The 14,885-nt window shown below is 41.0% G+C and overlaps 1 protein-coding gene and 1 long non-coding RNA gene across 2 annotated transcripts in view; both read right to left on the reverse strand.

Annotated features, from left to right (window-relative positions):
• LOC123764584 (murinoglobulin-1-like) overlaps positions 1-14,885 on the reverse strand; it is a 111,308-nt gene that overhangs the window by 56,485 nt on the left and 39,938 nt on the right. Inside the window, 3 exon segments of the mRNA XM_069314656.1 lie at positions 1,506-1,563; positions 2,155-2,363; positions 2,963-3,154. Coding sequence (XP_069170757.1) covers positions 1,506-1,563; positions 2,155-2,363; positions 2,963-3,154 — 459 coding nt within the window.
• Positions 7,226-14,885, reverse strand: part of LOC138357582 (uncharacterized) — a 15,612-nt gene continuing 7,952 nt past the window's right edge. Inside the window, exon 3 of the long non-coding RNA XR_011225072.1 lies at positions 7,226-7,288. This is a non-coding gene — a long non-coding RNA (uncharacterized lncRNA). The remainder of the gene's footprint in view (positions 7,289-14,885) is intronic.

Raw genomic sequence — 14,885 nt, forward strand, 5'->3', positions numbered from 1 at the left:
GGGTAACATGTGCACCTACACCAAGGTAGTGTGCACAACACTAGCAGGGGTAACATGTGCACCTACACCACGGTAGTGTGCACAACACTAGCAGGGGTAACATGTGCACCTACACCACGGTAGTGTGCACAACACTTGCAGGGGTAACATGTGCACCTACACCAAGGTAGTGTGCACGACACTAGCAGGGGTAACATGTGCACCTACACCAAGGTAGTGTGCACAACACTAGCAGGGGTAACATGTGCACCTACACCACGGTAGTGTGCACAACACTAGCAGGGGTAACATGTGCACCTACACCACGATAGTGTGCACAATACTAGCGGGGGTAACATCATGTGCACCAACACCACGGTTGTGTGCACAACACTAGCAGGGATAACATGTGCACCTACACCACGGTAGTGTACACAACACTAGCAGGGATAACATGTGCACCTACACCACGGTAGTGTACACAACACTAGCAGGGATAACATGTGCACCTACACCAGCATAGTGTGCACAACACTAGCAGGGGTAACATGTGCACCTACACCACGGTAGTGTGCACAACACTAGCGGGGATAACATGTGCACCTACACCACGGTAGTGTGCACAACACTAGCAGGGATAACATGTGCACCTACACCACGGTAGTTTGCACAACACTAGCGGGGGTAACATCATGTGCACCTACACCACAGACCCAAGCCTCCAGTCTGAGTCAGCATATCCAATCACTCTGGTCATTAAGAGAGTAATTGCTAAACATTTGCTTATGTTAATGTGGACTAACATTACTGAGCTTGAAGCAAACTAAAATATGTAATTTTATCACTTATATTATCTAACAAACAATCGCTATAACAGAGATTGTTGGAGACACTTAAATTCGTGATGGACATATGACACATTTATTGTGTTTGTGTCAAACTACAAATACTTGATTCGTTCGATATTTGTACATCTATGACTGGGAGGAAAAAATTGCTTAAAAATCGTTTAAAATTGCTTGTTTCGAATCGAGGCTGTGAAATGTTTCTGCATTCTAACTATGTTAAGTTTATTCTGTTCAAGCGTGTGAGAACTCGAGGATCAGCTAAAATTTGTCTTTGAGTTTGACTTAATTAATATATTATTATTATTATTACTAGTATTATAAATCTCGGGCTTTTTACTTAGAGCTGATATAAAAATATAAATTTACATGTTAACAGTTGAAAAATCTAAATGGACAACTAATGTGCATTTCAAATTTGTGATTTATTACTTCCGAATTCTATTACATGCTGAATATGATGTGATTTTATGGAAGTAGGAGGAGAAAGGTGCTTCTGTCTTGTTTGGCAGTAAATATGTTGTACAAATAACAGTGCAAAATATTTGTAGCAATACAGACAGTTACAATCATGTAACAGTTACAATTAGAAGTCTGAGAAAAACAGCTGAATGATAAAATAAACATTGATAATTTTGACATTGGGAAGAGAGGCCGTTGATGAAGAGAAGTGAACATTACCTTCCTCACACGGTCTCGTCTCTAGTGTCAAGTCGCTGAAGACGAACAAACCAGAGTACTGAAAAACAAGTTAAAGAATTAATACATGTTTTACAATGGCAGAAAGGCATCACAAATAACGGAGACTATAAGAACTATATTTATTACAAAACTTACCAAGAACATCAATACCAATAATAATTCAAACGATAATGTCAAGAAACTTCACTAACTGCTAGAAAATTAAACTGCATAATATATCTGGCGTTGTCTCCAGTTGTTTTAATACGAATCAATGTTACTATTAGTACGTCCTTCACACGATGATAACTGAATATTAGGCAAGACTCGAGGCCTCGAGGTCAGTAATGACCCAAGCAAGAGCTTCCAGGAGGTCAGCAAAGACCCAAGCAAGAGCTTCCAGGAGGTCAGCATAGACCCAAGCAAGAGCTTCCAAGAGGTCAGCAAAGACCCAAGCAAGAGCTTCCAGGAGGTCAGCAAAGACCCATGCAAGAGCTTCCAGGAGGTCAGCAAAGACCCAAGCAAGAGCTTCCAGGAGATCAGCAAAGACCCAAGCAAGAGCTTCCAGGAGGTCAGCAAAGACCCAAGCAAGAGCTTCCAGGAGGTCAGCAAAGACCCAAGCAAGAGCTTCCAGGAGGTCAGCAAAGACCCAAGCAAGAGCTTCCGGGAGGTCAGCAAAGACCCAAGCAAGAGCTTCCGGGAGGCCAGCAAATACCCAAGCAAGAGCTTCCGGGAGGTCAGCAAAGACCCAAGCAAGAGCTTCCAGGAGGTCAACAAAGACCCAAGCAAGAACTTCCGAGAGGTGAGTGATGACCCAAGCAAGAGCTTCCAGGAGGTCAGTGATGACCCAAGCAAGAGCTTCCAGGAGGTCAGCGATGAACCAAGTAAGAGCTTCCAGGAGGTCAGTGATGACCCAAGCAAGAGCTTCCAGGAGGTCAGCGATGAACCAAGCAAAAGCTTCCAGGAGGTCAGCGATGAACCAAGCAAGAGCTTCCAGGAGGTCAGCGATGAACCAAGCAAGAGCTTCCAGGAAGTCAGCGATGAACCAAGCAAGAGCTTCCAGGAGGTAAGCGATGAACCAAGCAAGAGCTTCCAGGAGGTAAGCGATGAACTAAGCAAGAGCTTCCAGGAGGTAAGCGATGAACCAAACAAGAGCTTCCAGGAGGTCATCGATGAACCAAGTAAGAGCTTCCAGGAGGTCAGTGATAAATCAAGTAAGAGCTTCCAGGAGGTCAGTGATGAACCAAGGAAGAGCTTCCAGAAGGTCAGCGATGAACCTAGTAAGAGCTTCCAGGAGGTCAGCGATGAACCAAGCAAGAGCTTCCAGGAGGTCAGTGATGAACCAAGCAAGAGCTTCCAGGAGGTCAGTGATGAACCAAGCAAGAGCTTCCAGGAGGTCAGTGATGAACCAAGTAAGAGCTTCCAGGAGGTCAGTGATGAACCAAGTAAGAGCTTACAGGAGGTCAGCGATGAACCAAGAGCTTCCAGGAGGTCAAACCAAGCAAAAGCTTCCAGGAGGTCAAACCAAGCAAAAGCTTCCAGGTCAGTGATGAACCAAGCAAGAGCTTCCAGGAAAAATGTACAATATCGTTCCAGCACTCGCCACCTGAAGATGTGAACATACACGAGACTCAAGGAAGTCATTGTAGCTGCAGCAAAGCAATTCCAGTCATCATCCCAGATAATACAAAACGAAAGAATTATTTGTTCTACAGTTAAGAAGTTAAAGAGGAAGAGCTGAGTCAACATCTTTAGAAAGCCTCTGAAAGAAGGAAGAACTCTGCTAAGAGCAGTGATATCTGAAGCAAGATGAGTTTCTAAAGAGATGAAGGAACCAAGATAGTTTGAGTGGTGTCAAACTCTAAATGAACATAATAGTCTTGGAGAGACATGAGGCCAGATTAAAGCCATATCAGTGTGACCATTCCGACCACAGACATATATTCAACCATTACAAGAGGCTGAGACACTGCCTCTCCAATTTCCAGAGAGAGCAGCTTAAACATCAGCGTACTGCAACGGTCAGAACAAGTAAATCATGAGAGGTTGACAGCCAATCATGAGAACATAGCTACATTCAACGAATGAGGCACTCCCTTCACCAAACAAGAAGGTTCTCCCGCTGGAGAATAAGCCATATTGGACGCTATAGATGCATCTGGGGTAAACTACTGACCTCTTAGAAGAAAGCAGACATAATTCCGTTTCCTAAGCCAAAAGAACCTGGCAATTATAGACCCATTATCATCATGTTGCAGGACTGAAGGTCTTAAATAGGCTTCTGTTTAAAACTGGAGGTCGGCATTAGTACATATTTGACTTCACTAGAGCAGTAGGTACTGCCAACGGCATAGCAACATTACTTGGAACAGTTAACTCAGGTTCTGCTATAATAATCTCCGTATATTTAGTGAAAGGATTCGAACTTGCAAGTCCGCAATCAATTTTATAGATGTTAAAAAAAAAGTGTCGGAGGAAAACTGCCTTGATTCATAATTTCCTGAAAGGTATGCCAGAGTAAACCTGCAAGTCCAAGTGTCAGATTACCAGTTGCATGAGAATGGGACTCCACAAGGAGGAGTTACAGACTCAGTGCTAGTCATTAACATCCTTATGAAAAACCTCGCTTCCATGACATTTCCAGAAAGGGTTAAATTCCTAAGCTATGCTGATGTATCATCAGTCGTCACAGGTCCTTCTCTTTTGAATAAAGTCCAAATGACGCTAGATAAAGTACCATTTGAATGCTGCATTTTTGGGCAAAAAATATCGGCACATAAATCTAAAGCAATGAGACTGGGTGGCAATAATCAAGAGTTACCTACGCATTCAAGACATTAATCTTAAGGGGTTATACAATATCAATATCTCGCAGAATAAATTGGTTCTAAAAACCATTCAACAAGCAAATTTAATGTCTGAAGGAGAAACCAAAATCAAGACTGAATATAATGAAAATAATCACAGGGCCCCATCCAGGAGCGAGACACAGAGTGTTAATAATGTTTAACATACACACCGTTCAGTCCATAGTTGATTATGCAGCGCTTGCCTTACTCACTCTTTCTCCTGGTCAGTGGGCAATGGTTAAGGGTATTCAAAATGATGCAATGCGAGTCATAACAGGGACTCCCAGATGGACTAAAATACAGAACCTAAGACTAGAAACTAAACTAACATGGGTTGAAATAATGGTAAAAGGGCCTGCTGCCTGCATGCTGACCTAGATATTGACTAGACTAATAATCAGTTCACTCAAATATATAATCACTAGAGAAGTTACTTGGGATAGAAGAGCTTTAAAAAAACCAGGTGGACTCTCTATGCAATACATTCAAAATTATAAATAGAATTACAAAGGGATAGCACGAAATACACGCAGACCTCGTCTTGCAGCCCCACGGGAATCCCTGGCACCAGACAAAGATTATGACTTCAAGTAAATAAAGAACTAGATTAATCCTCATCGTCTATGCATCATTGCACAGATGAATATAGACTTGGCATCTGAAAGCATCATTTACTTCACAGATGGATCAGTAGACCAGCAGGGACAAGAAACCGGAGCTGCAGTTAAGGCAGGAAAGTTTGTAGTTAGATGGAAACTCTCAAACGGGTGTTCAACTTCTCAAACAGAGATGCTAGCCATTCAAAAGGCTTTGGAACATGATCTTGCTGAGCACCAACAACATGTTATCATACACACAGATTCGAGAACTGTCACTGAAATCTTGCAACAAGAACACATACATGACAACATCCATCTGATCACAAATGTCATATCATTAATACAAACACCCATACGTCAAGGCCGTCGGATACACCAGAGACCCGCTAGAGAGAATTGGTCAACTCGACCACACCCGAGACCCACCAGAGAGAACTGGTCAACTCGACCACACTAGAGACCCACCAGAGAGAACTGGTCAACTCGACCACACCAGAGACCCACCAGAGAGAACTGGTCAACTCGACCACACCGAGAAAACTGGTCCACTCAACCACACCAGAGACGTCCACCAGAGAAAACTGGTCAACTCGACCATACCAGAGACCCACCAGAGAAAACTCGTCAACTCGACCACGACAGAGACCAACCAAGTCGCCATTACAGAACAGGACGGCAGGTAACACCTAACCTAAAACTCCTGACCTAAAACTTCTGAAATGCGAAAAGGTTAATTAAAGTTGACCACATTCCGCCAGGCCGCCGGCAGACAACTTGGTAGGTATGTACATCATGGGTCCAGGAGCTGGCAAACATATTGTCATTAAACGGGATTTAATGAGGTACCTGAGGGAGGTAGAGAATGAACTACCACTATACGACCTATCCCTGTCAATCCTCCTGTTTCCGTTGTATAGTAACGATAGCGACCATAGTACATATACCGACGTACACCGCAGTTAGGAAGTAGAAATCGGTACTTTTGAATTAGAAAAACCGGAAAAAATTTCCGATTTTTGTTGTGAAGACACTCACGTAACCTAACCTCCCTAGGCCTAACACACGTTATATGAGGTCAAAATATAGTGCATAAGGGATCTTTACTAGCAATATATAGTTTGTTTTTTACCTTCATTTTTCGAACTATAATGCGAATGGTATTATTGTTTACTATTTACTTCGCTATTATAAAGTGTAATGAATAGTACCATATTCTACTCGCTAATTGCCTAGTATGTCAAGTTTTATTCTATTGTGCTCATGGTTACAAAAGGTGCTATCTGAACAAGAGGATGGGTTACCTAGCCCTAGCAACCTCTAAGGCGTGTTGCTAGGGGGATGAGAGCAGTGTGAGACACACTGACAGTGGGAGACTCACACTGATAGTGTGAAACACACTTATAGTCTTAAACACACTGATAGTGTGAAACACACTTATAGTGTTGGACACACTGATAGTGTGAGACTCACACTGACTGTGAGACTCACACTGATAGTATGAAACACACTTATAGTGTTGGACACACTGATAGTGTGAGACTCACACTGACAGTGTGTCACTGATAGTGTGAGACACACTTATAGTGTGAGACACACTTATAGTGTGAGACTCACTGATAGTGTGAGACACACTTATAGTGTGAGACTCACTGATAGTGTGAGACTTACTAATAGTGTGAGACACAGTGACAGTGTAAGACTCACTGATAGTGTGAGACACACTGATAGTGTGACACACACTCATAGTGTGACACACACTGATAGTGTGAGACTCACTGATAGTATGAGACACATTGATAGTGTGAGACACACTGATAGAGTGAGACTCACACTGATAGTGTGAGACTCACACTGATAGTGTGAGACACACTGCTAGTGTGAAACTCACTGATAGTGTGAGACACACTGATAGTGTAAGACACTGATAGTGTGTCACTGATAGTGTGAGACACACTGATAGTGTGAGTCTCACTGATAGTGTGAGACACACTGATAGTGTGAGGCACACTGATAGTGTGACACACACTGATAGTGTGACACACACTGATAGTGTGAGACACACACTGATAGTGTGAGACACACACTGATAGTGTGAGACACACACAGATAGTGTGAGACACACACTGATAGTGTGAGACACACACTGATAGTGTGAGACACACACTGATAGTGTGAGACACACACTGATAGTGTGAGACACACACTGATAGTGAGACACACACTGATAGTGTGGTAACTCACAATAAATGACAATAATAACTCACGTCAAATATGTGGAGAGCGTCGACGTATTCACTATAGTAGTGATATCTTTCTGGGTCTATTGTTGCAAATTCTGTAGAGTTAAAAAATGTCATGAATTGATAGTGAAATTTATAAAATATATAAATTTTATTGTACATCATATGAGCATCATATGATGTACAATATATTAAAAATATTGTACATCATATAAGCAAATGAGAGCTCTGGTCCATGATAACTAACTCCACCCAGCACTTAGTGAGTCAACTGAGAGCTCTAGTCCATGATAACTAACTCCACCCAGCACCTAGTAAGTCAAGTGAGAGCTCTGGTCCATGATAACGAACTCCACCCAGCACCTAGTGAGTCAAGTGAGAGCTCTGGTCCATGATAACTAACTCCACCCAGCACCTAGTGAGTCAACTGAGAGCTCTGGTCCATGATAACTAACTCCACTCAGCATCTAGTGAGTCAACAATTATGTATAGGACTGCACCTTATAATATATTTGGAACAAATTATTTAACAGCTTTAACGTGAGCAAAAGTTAGGAAGATTTATTTGCCAAAAAATGCAGATAACGGATCAACGTTAATCATGTATAACTCTACACACCTTCATGTATAACTCTACACACCTTCATGTATAACTCTCCACACCTTCATGTATAACTCTCCACACCTTCACGTATAACTCTCCACACCTTCATGCATAACTCACCACACCTTAATGCATAACTCTCCACTCCTTCATGTATAACTCTCCACTGCAGCCAACGTTCTCTCGACTTAGTCCTGCAAGACGACTAAGTAAACCGCCGCCGATATAAAGCAGTGTGTGTCGACTGGTGTTTAAGTAGAACTGGAAGAGATTGGCATACCCCGAGACCGGCTTAGGGAAGAAACGGACGACAGTAAGGGTGCCTGTTGGGAAGCGCTGCTAGCCAGACGCTAGAGGCTTTTGCCAGAGGTTCACTACCCCTGTATCGACTGTTTAAGTGGCCCCGATCAGCGTGTGGGCTGAGGTTCTCTGCCAGCAAGTGGCCGGAGAGTGGTCGTGGGGTATAGACACCTCGTGAGACTGTCAGTGGGCTGGCCCACGTACAAGATGAACCTCGCCAGTGTTTTCCAGTACGGTTGGACAAAGTACTGAGTGAGAGAGGCCTAGCTCTACCAAATACTCAAATATCAATACACTGTGATCACTCATTCCCAAGGGTGGTTCCAACGTAACTTCCCTTATATCCCACTCATTTAGTGTAAATATCAAATCAAGCATGGCTGGTTCATCTTTCCCTCTCATTCGTGTCGGTCCCTTGATGTGTTGGCTTCGAAAGTTACTTGTTGCCACATCCAGCAGCTTAGCTCCCCATGTGGGACTTTGCTCTCCAAGTCTATCTTCCCGTGGTTGATGTCTCGCATGATTAGTAGTCCAGATCCATTCCTTCTAGCGACAGAAGCTGCTCTCTCTCTCTCTATTATGTTTATGGTGGTCATGTTGTTTCTATCATAGTCCATTCTGGGTTTTCTGTCATTTAGTGGTGGGTTATATATGACTATGACTATAATTTTTTGTCCTCCAATTGTTATGGTACCTGTTATGTAGTCACAGAAATCTTCACAGCCTTAAATAACCATCTCCTCAAAACTCCGGCCTTTTCTTACCAGCAGAGCTACACCACCACCTCCCCTTCCTTCTCTCTTTCCTCACTACATAGTTCTCCTGTGGAAACACTGCATTTGTTATGGTTTTCGTTAACTTTGTTTCTGTGAGTGCTATTATGCCTGAGTTTTCTTCTTGTTCCTATTCTCTAAGTTCATATGATTTATTTGTAATTCCATCTATGTTAGTGTACATTGTCTTGAGACTCACTTTCTTCTGTTTATTCTCATGTCCCCTTCTTTGTGAGTGTTCTGCTGATGGGGGAAGCTGTTTCATAAGTGAGAGGATTTGTGAGGTGGATAAGAGTCTCAGAGGATACTGGGGTGAGGGGTGGGGGGGTCAAGTGAAAGGGAGACTGGGAGGGAATGGGATGAAGGGGGACAAGGGACAGGGAGGGAAAGGGGGGAAGGTGGATATGGTGGAAGTGGAGAAGGGGGTAGAAGGGAAGGAATGGGGTGAGAAGGGAAGGGGTAACTGGGAAGGTATGGGGTTAGGAGGGAGGCCATACAGGCTTGGTGGATCTAGGTGCAAGGTAAAATTATTTACATTTACTTTTGTATTTATATGCATATATGCATTTATATGCATTATTCTATAGAATAATAGATCTCGTAATAATTTTGCAAAAATAGTGGCATTTACTATTTTAAAAAGCTCGGGTGCAGGGGGGGAGGGGGTTGTGTAAAAGCCTGGTTTGTGCCTCGGAGAGGCTATGGGATCCAGTAAGATCGTCCTTCCTTTCCTCCCTAGAATTTGGATGTAGCAGGTGCTCAATTGTCAAAAGTGAAAAATTGGTTTTGTCTTCCGAATGCACCATATCTGTAATTTTTCTAATAATCTTTTAAAAATAGTAAATGCCACTATTTTTGCAAAATTATTACGAGATCTATTATTCTAATAAGAGTTTGATAAAATACAGTAGACTGCCTACTGGTTTTACCTGTAATAAGGTTTGATACAGATGATTATCCGTTCCAGGGGATTAAATAGCCGTTCTATGGCCCCAGGGTTTTCTCAAATTTTCTTTCATAGCCGGTCTATGGCCCCTGGGTTTTACGAACTTTTTTTCCCAAGCCGGTCTATGGCCCCTGGGTTTTACGAACTTTTTTTCCCAAGCCGGTCTATGGCGTGTATGTTAAATAAACCAAATTTTTCACTTTTGACAATTGAGCACCTGCTACATCCAGATTCTAGGGAGGAAAGGAATATAATATAATATCTAATATATCTATCTGTGTGAAATAGATTAAATCCATTTATTTGATATTCAGCTAATAGTTCTGTATTTTCTACATTCATCCATGTTTTGGTAAGTGCAATAATATGTATTGTTTCATTGCAGATTAGAGATTCAAGATAGTTCTAGATTTCCGAAGTACTGAAACGCGCGCCATACAGGCTTGGTGGATCTAGGTGCAAGGTAAAATTATTTACATTTACTTTTGTATTTATATGCATATATGCATTTATATGCATTATTCTATAGAATAATAGATCTCGTAATAATTTTGCAAAAATAGTGGCATTTACTATTTTAAAAAGCTCGGGTGCAGGGGGGGGGGTTGTGTAAAAGCCTGGTTTGTGCCTCATAGAGGCTATGGGATCCAGTAAGATCGTCCTTCCTTTCCTCCCTAGAATCTGGATGTAGCAGGTGCTCAATTGTCAAAAGTGAAAAATTGGTTTTGTCTTCCGAATGCACCATATCTGTAATTTTTCTAATAATCTTTTAAAAATAGTAAATGCCACTATTTTTGCAAAATTATTACGAGATCTATTATTCTAATAAGAGTTTGATAAAATACAGTAGACTGCCTACTGGTTTTACCTGTAATAAGGTTTGATACAGATGATTATCCGTTCCAGGGGATTAAATAGCCGTTCTATGGCCCCAGGGTTTTCTCAAATTTTCTTTCATAGCCGGTCTATGGCCCCTGGGTTTTACGAACTTTTTTTCCCAAGCCGGTCTATGGCGTGTATGTTAAATAAACCAAATTTTTCACTTTTGACAATTGAGCACCTGCTACATCCAGATTCTAGGGAGGAAAGGAATATAATATAATATCTAATATATCTATCTGTGTGAAATAGATTAAATCCATTTATTTGATATTCAGCTAATAGTTCTGTATTTTCTACATTCATCCATGTTTTGGTAAGTGCAATAATATGTATTGTTTCATTGCAGATTAGAGATTCAAGATAGTTCTAGATTTCCGAAGTACTGAAATGCGCGCCATACAGGCTTGGTGGATCTAGGTGCAAGGTAAAATTATTTACATTTACTTTTGTATTTATATGCATATATGCATTTATATGCATTATTCTATAGAATAATAGATCTCGTAATAATTTTGCAAAAATAGTGGCATTTACTATTTTAAAAAGCTCGGGTGCAGGGGGGGGGGGTTGTGTAAAAGCCTGGTTTGTGCCTCGGAGAGGCTATGGGATCCAGTAAGATCGTCCTTCCTTTCCTCCCTAGAATCTGGATGTAGCAGGTGCTCAATTGTCAAAAGTGAAAAATTGGTTTTGTCTTCCGAATGCACCATATCTGTAATTTTTCTAATAATCTTTTAAAAATAGTAAATGCCACTATTTTTGCAAAATTATTACGAGATCTATTATTCTAATAAGAGTTTGATAAAATACAGTAGACTGCCTACTGGTTTTACCTGTAATAAGGTTTGATACAGATGATTATCCGTTCCAGGGGATTAAATAGCCGTTCTATGGCCCCAGGGTTTTCTCAAATTTTCTTTCATAGCCGGTCTATGGCCCCTGGGTTTTACAAACTTTTTTTCCCAAGCCGGTCTATGGCCCCTGGGTTTTACGAACTTTTTTTCCCAAGCCGGTCTATGGCGTGTATGTTAAATAAACCAAATTTTTCACTTTTGACAATTGAGCACCTGCTACATCCAGATTCTAGGGAGGAAAGGAATATAATATAATATCTAATATATCTATCTGTGTGAAATAGATTAAATCCATTTATTTGATATTCAGCTAATAGTTCTGTATTTTCTACATTCATCCATGTTTTGGTAAGTGCAATAATATGTATTGTTTCATTGCAGATTAGAGATTCAAGATAGTTCTAGATTTCCGAAGTACTGAAACGCGCGCCATACAGGCTTGGTGGATCTAGGTGCAAGGTAAAATTATTTACATTTACTTTTGTATTTATATGCATATATGCATTTATATGCATTATTCTATAGAATAATAGATCTCGTAATAATTTTGCAAAAATAGTGGCATTTACTATTTTAAAAAGCTCGGGTGCAGGGGGGGGGGGGGGTTGTGTAAAAGCCTGGTTTGTGCCTCGGAGAGGCTATGGGATCCAGTAAGATCGTCCTTCCTTTCCTCCCTAGAATCTGGATGTAGCAGGTGCTCAATTGTCAAAAGTGAAAAATTGGTTTTGTCTTCCGAATGCACCATATCTGTAATTTTTCTAATAATCTTTTAAAAATAGTAAATGCCACTATTTTTGCAAAATTATTACGAGATCTATTATTCTAATAAGAGTTTGATAAAATACAGTAGACTGCCTACTGGTTTTACCTGTAATAAGGTTTGATACAGATGATTATCCGTTCCAGGGGATTAAATAGCCGTTCTATGGCCCCAGGGTTTTCTCAAATTTTCTTTCATAGCCGGTCTATGGCCCCTGGGTTTTACGAACTTTTTTTCCCAAGCCGGTCTATGGCCCCTGGGTTTTACGAACTTTTTTTCCCAAGCCGGTCTATGGCGTGTATGTTAAATAAACCAAATTTTTCACTTTTGACAATTGAGCACCTGCTACATCCAGATTCTAGGGAGGAAAGGAATATAATATAATATCTAATATATCTATCTGTGTGAAATAGATTAAATCCATTTATTTGATATTCAGCTAATAGTTCTGTATTTTCTACATTCATCCATGTTTTGGTAAGTGCAATAATATGTATTGTTTCATTGCAGATTAGAGATTCAAGATAGTTCTAGATTTCCGAAGTACTGAAACGCGCGCCATACAGGCTTGGTGGATCTAGGTGCAAGGTAAAATTATTTACATTTACTTTTGTATTTATATGCATATATGCATTTATATGCATTATTCTATAGAATAATAGATCTCGTAATAATTTTGCAAAAGTAGTGGCATTTACTATTTTTAAAAGATTATTAAAAAATTTACTGATATGGTGCATTCGGAAGACAAACCCAATTTTTCACTTTTGACAATTGAGCTCGGGTGCAGGGGGGGGGGGTGGGTTGTGTAAAAGCCTGGTTTGTGCCTTGGAGAGGCTATGGGATCCAGTAAGATCGTCCTTCCTTTCCTCCCTAGAATCTGGATGTAGCAGGTGCTCAATTGTCAAAAGTGAAATTTGAGGATTTGAACCTGCGTCCGGGAGCATCCCAGACACTGCCTAAATCGACTGAGCTACAACAGGGTAAAAGGATCCAGGAAGTTCAGTAGAAGTTTGGTTTCAACCCTTTTACCCTGTCGTAGCTCAGTCGATTAAGGCAGTGTCTGGGATGCTCCCAGACACAGGTTTGAATCCTCATCACGGCCCTTGTGGATTTGTTCATTTGATGCATCACGTTATTGTGATCTGTGTGTGATGATGTAAGGGCGAAGAGGGAGAACGGCCTGTTGACATAGCTCGGGTGCAGGGGGGGGGTTGTGTAAAAGCCTGGTTTGTGCCTCGGAGAGGCTATGGGATCCAGTAAGTTCAGTAGAACTTCGGTTTCAACCCTTTTACCCTGTTGTAGCTCAGTCGATTAAGGCAGTGTCTGGGATGCTCCCGGACGCAGGTTCGAATCCTCGTCACGGCCCTTGTGGATTTGTTCATTTGATGCATCACGTTATTGTGATCTGTGTGTGTAATTCTTCACTTGCTACAGCAACAGGAATGTGTGTGTATGTATTTGTGTTGTTGAATATGACCGAAAGTGTAAGATTAGTGATTCTAACACAAATCGTCTGAATATTTGTTTTTCTTCACTGTCGAGAGTAGTTAAAAAAATTTACTCGAGTTTATTTTCACACTTTATTTATGGTCCTTAAGTCCCTCTCCTTAATGCTGCTGCTGTTTCTCGCATCTTTGCATCGCTTGTATGTTTGGGGGTTTGGCCTCTTGCTATATATTGATTCCATTTGTGTGTGTTTGGGTCTCAGGCCCTCTCGCAATTTCTGTTGAACAAACCCCTTTTCCTAGTTCTGCATCTCTCCTTTGGTACAAATTTTGTTGTGCTTTTATCATATATTTCACAAAACTTGACATACATTTCATTTACTTCATGTCCTATCAGCAAGTGTTTGTCAAATTCTTTAAGGAAAGTTTATCATCCTGATTGCAGATCTCTAGCGCTATTATGTCAACTTCTTGTGGATTCGCAATCATTATTTAATTTACCTTTAGGTGTTCTTTCACCAGCACAGCAACACTGTACCTCTCCCAACCAGTTTAAGATAAAAACTAAGTACTAACTAATTAACTCAATGTAACCTACCTTAACCCCCAAAATGTCAACCCATGTCTTCTATTTTAAACAATGCTGTTTTGTTGACCAAATTGTATTTTTGTTTTTTTCTGCAATGTTTCCCCCCCCCCCCCCCACCACTCTACCACCACATTGAGTTTAGTAGCTCTGTGCACGTCAGGTGCTGTTTAATATACAGACCTACTCCTCCATTTGACCTAGTTTCTCTATCACATCTATATCACTTTGTGCTTTAGCCCTGGTGGAGCTTGGTCCACCAGGCTGTTGTTTGGAGTGGCCCGCAGATCCACATACAGTCTGCATATGATATACAGTCTGTTGATCAATTAAACTACAGTAGTTAGTTTTTATCATCCGAATGCACCAATATGTGTTCATTCTTCCCAGATGAAGGAACTAGGTAATATTTATCATCTGAATGCACCATCTGATGCTTTAACACACTCATGATACACGAGAGGTTTAAAAAACTTTTAAAACTTTTTGACCTATGTATTTAAAAGCAATTCTAAAGTTAAAAAGTGTAGCATAGGCCCCTC

This window comes from Procambarus clarkii, chromosome 79 (assembly GCF_040958095.1).
Source record: "Procambarus clarkii isolate CNS0578487 chromosome 79, FALCON_Pclarkii_2.0, whole genome shotgun sequence".
Classification (NCBI taxonomy): domain Eukaryota; kingdom Metazoa; phylum Arthropoda; class Malacostraca; order Decapoda; family Cambaridae; genus Procambarus; species Procambarus clarkii.